The sequence below is a fragment of the Erythranthe guttata genome, chromosome 11, assembly GCF_056151865.1.
Source record: "Erythranthe guttata isolate IM_541 chromosome 11, IM_541, whole genome shotgun sequence".
In the NCBI taxonomy this organism is placed as follows: Eukaryota; Viridiplantae; Streptophyta; class Magnoliopsida; order Lamiales; family Phrymaceae; genus Erythranthe; species Erythranthe guttata.
In genome coordinates this window covers 8,824,711-8,826,082 of record NC_142543.1, presented here as the reverse complement: position 1 = coordinate 8,826,082, position 1,372 = coordinate 8,824,711, and the positions used below count along the sequence as shown (strand labels likewise).

Below are 1,372 nucleotides of genomic sequence, written 5' to 3'. Positions count from 1 at the left end.
GATAAGTTCTTGTATTCCCTCGAGGCACCCGGCACCGCGCATTGCGCGGTGCTCTACACTAGTATATATATATATATATATATATATATATATATATATATATATATATATATATATATATATATATATCCTCGAATGGAAGAAGTCATATATAGTTGCTTATGTTGTCGTGATGTTTCCTTAACACTCGCCACCTTTGATTTTTCTGCACACACACACAACACGCACAAGAGACACGGTTATACACACATTTATAAAATCTTAATTACGTTCCCAATTTCAAATACAGAGTACCATTTTCTCTCTCTCTAGTTTCTCTCTCTTAACGAACAATGGCCAGGCCTCAAGAAAACCCACCACCAGTCTTCACCAGCACCGCACCTTACTCGCCCATCACCGAGCGGGAAAACGAAGGCGCCGAAGAATATGCAGGCGGCGGATGCGACTGTTTCCGGCGGTTCTGTTTCGGCGGGAGCCGCAGCTCTCTGCTGCGAGAAAGGGGCACCGGCGGCGGGTCGCCGTGGCTGGTGGAGAAATTGAAGAAACTGAAGGAGCTGTCGGAGATGGTGGCGGGGCCCAAGTGGAAGAATTTCGTCAGGAGAATCGGCAAGTTCTGCAGTCCCAAGAAACACGTGAACAGCACGCAGCAGAACGCGCAGTTTAAGTACTCGCCGGAGAGCTACGCCCTCAACTTTTCCGGCGGTGATAATAGTGAAGATCACGGCGGCGGAGAAGAAGAGGAGGGCAATTTGTTGCACAGCTTTTCGTCGAGGTTTGCTCGTGCAGAACAGTCGGCTGTCGCGGACACAGAACAGTCGGCTGTCGCGGACACTGCCGTTCCAGTTCCATTGCCACGTCGCGGTTCCGTCGCGGCTCCGTCGCGGCCGGAACAGATTTTTTTTAATTAAAATTCTAAAAAATATTTATTTCAAATATATTTTTAATACCAACATTACAATACAATAATATGCTAAAATTATTAAAAATTATAAAAAAAAAATATTACTACAACCTTGCATTAACATTATAAAATACATGCAATATCAATACCACGTAGAATGCCGAGCTGGTTCAAAGCTGTCAAATTAAAAACAAAAATAAAAACACATATTTATATTTATCTGTAGTAAAACATATTATGTGATGAATTAATTTCAAATTAAAATAATTATATTTAAGTAACAGAATATTGAAAACAAAAAAAGTTAAATAAAATTTTAATATTATATATATTAGAAGTTTCTATATTTATTTATTATTTCTATTTTGATATTTATTTTCCATTTTTTAAGAATCATAGTTGTTATTTTCGGTAAAAAAAAATATATGTATGATTGCTATTTTCCTTTCCTTAAATACATAAATTATAGTC

At 38.4% G+C, this 1,372-nt stretch overlaps 1 protein-coding gene across 1 annotated transcript; it reads left to right on the top strand.

Moving 5' to 3' along the window:
• Positions 1 to 280: 280 nt before the first annotated feature.
• On the top strand, positions 281 to 923 carry LOC105965389 (uncharacterized). The gene has a single exon (XM_012989930.2). The coding sequence runs from the start codon at positions 333 to 335 to the stop codon at positions 906 to 908; it is 576 nt and encodes a 191-aa protein (XP_012845384.1). The 5' UTR covers positions 281 to 332; the 3' UTR covers positions 909 to 923.
• Positions 924 to 1,372: the final 449 nt, after the last annotated feature.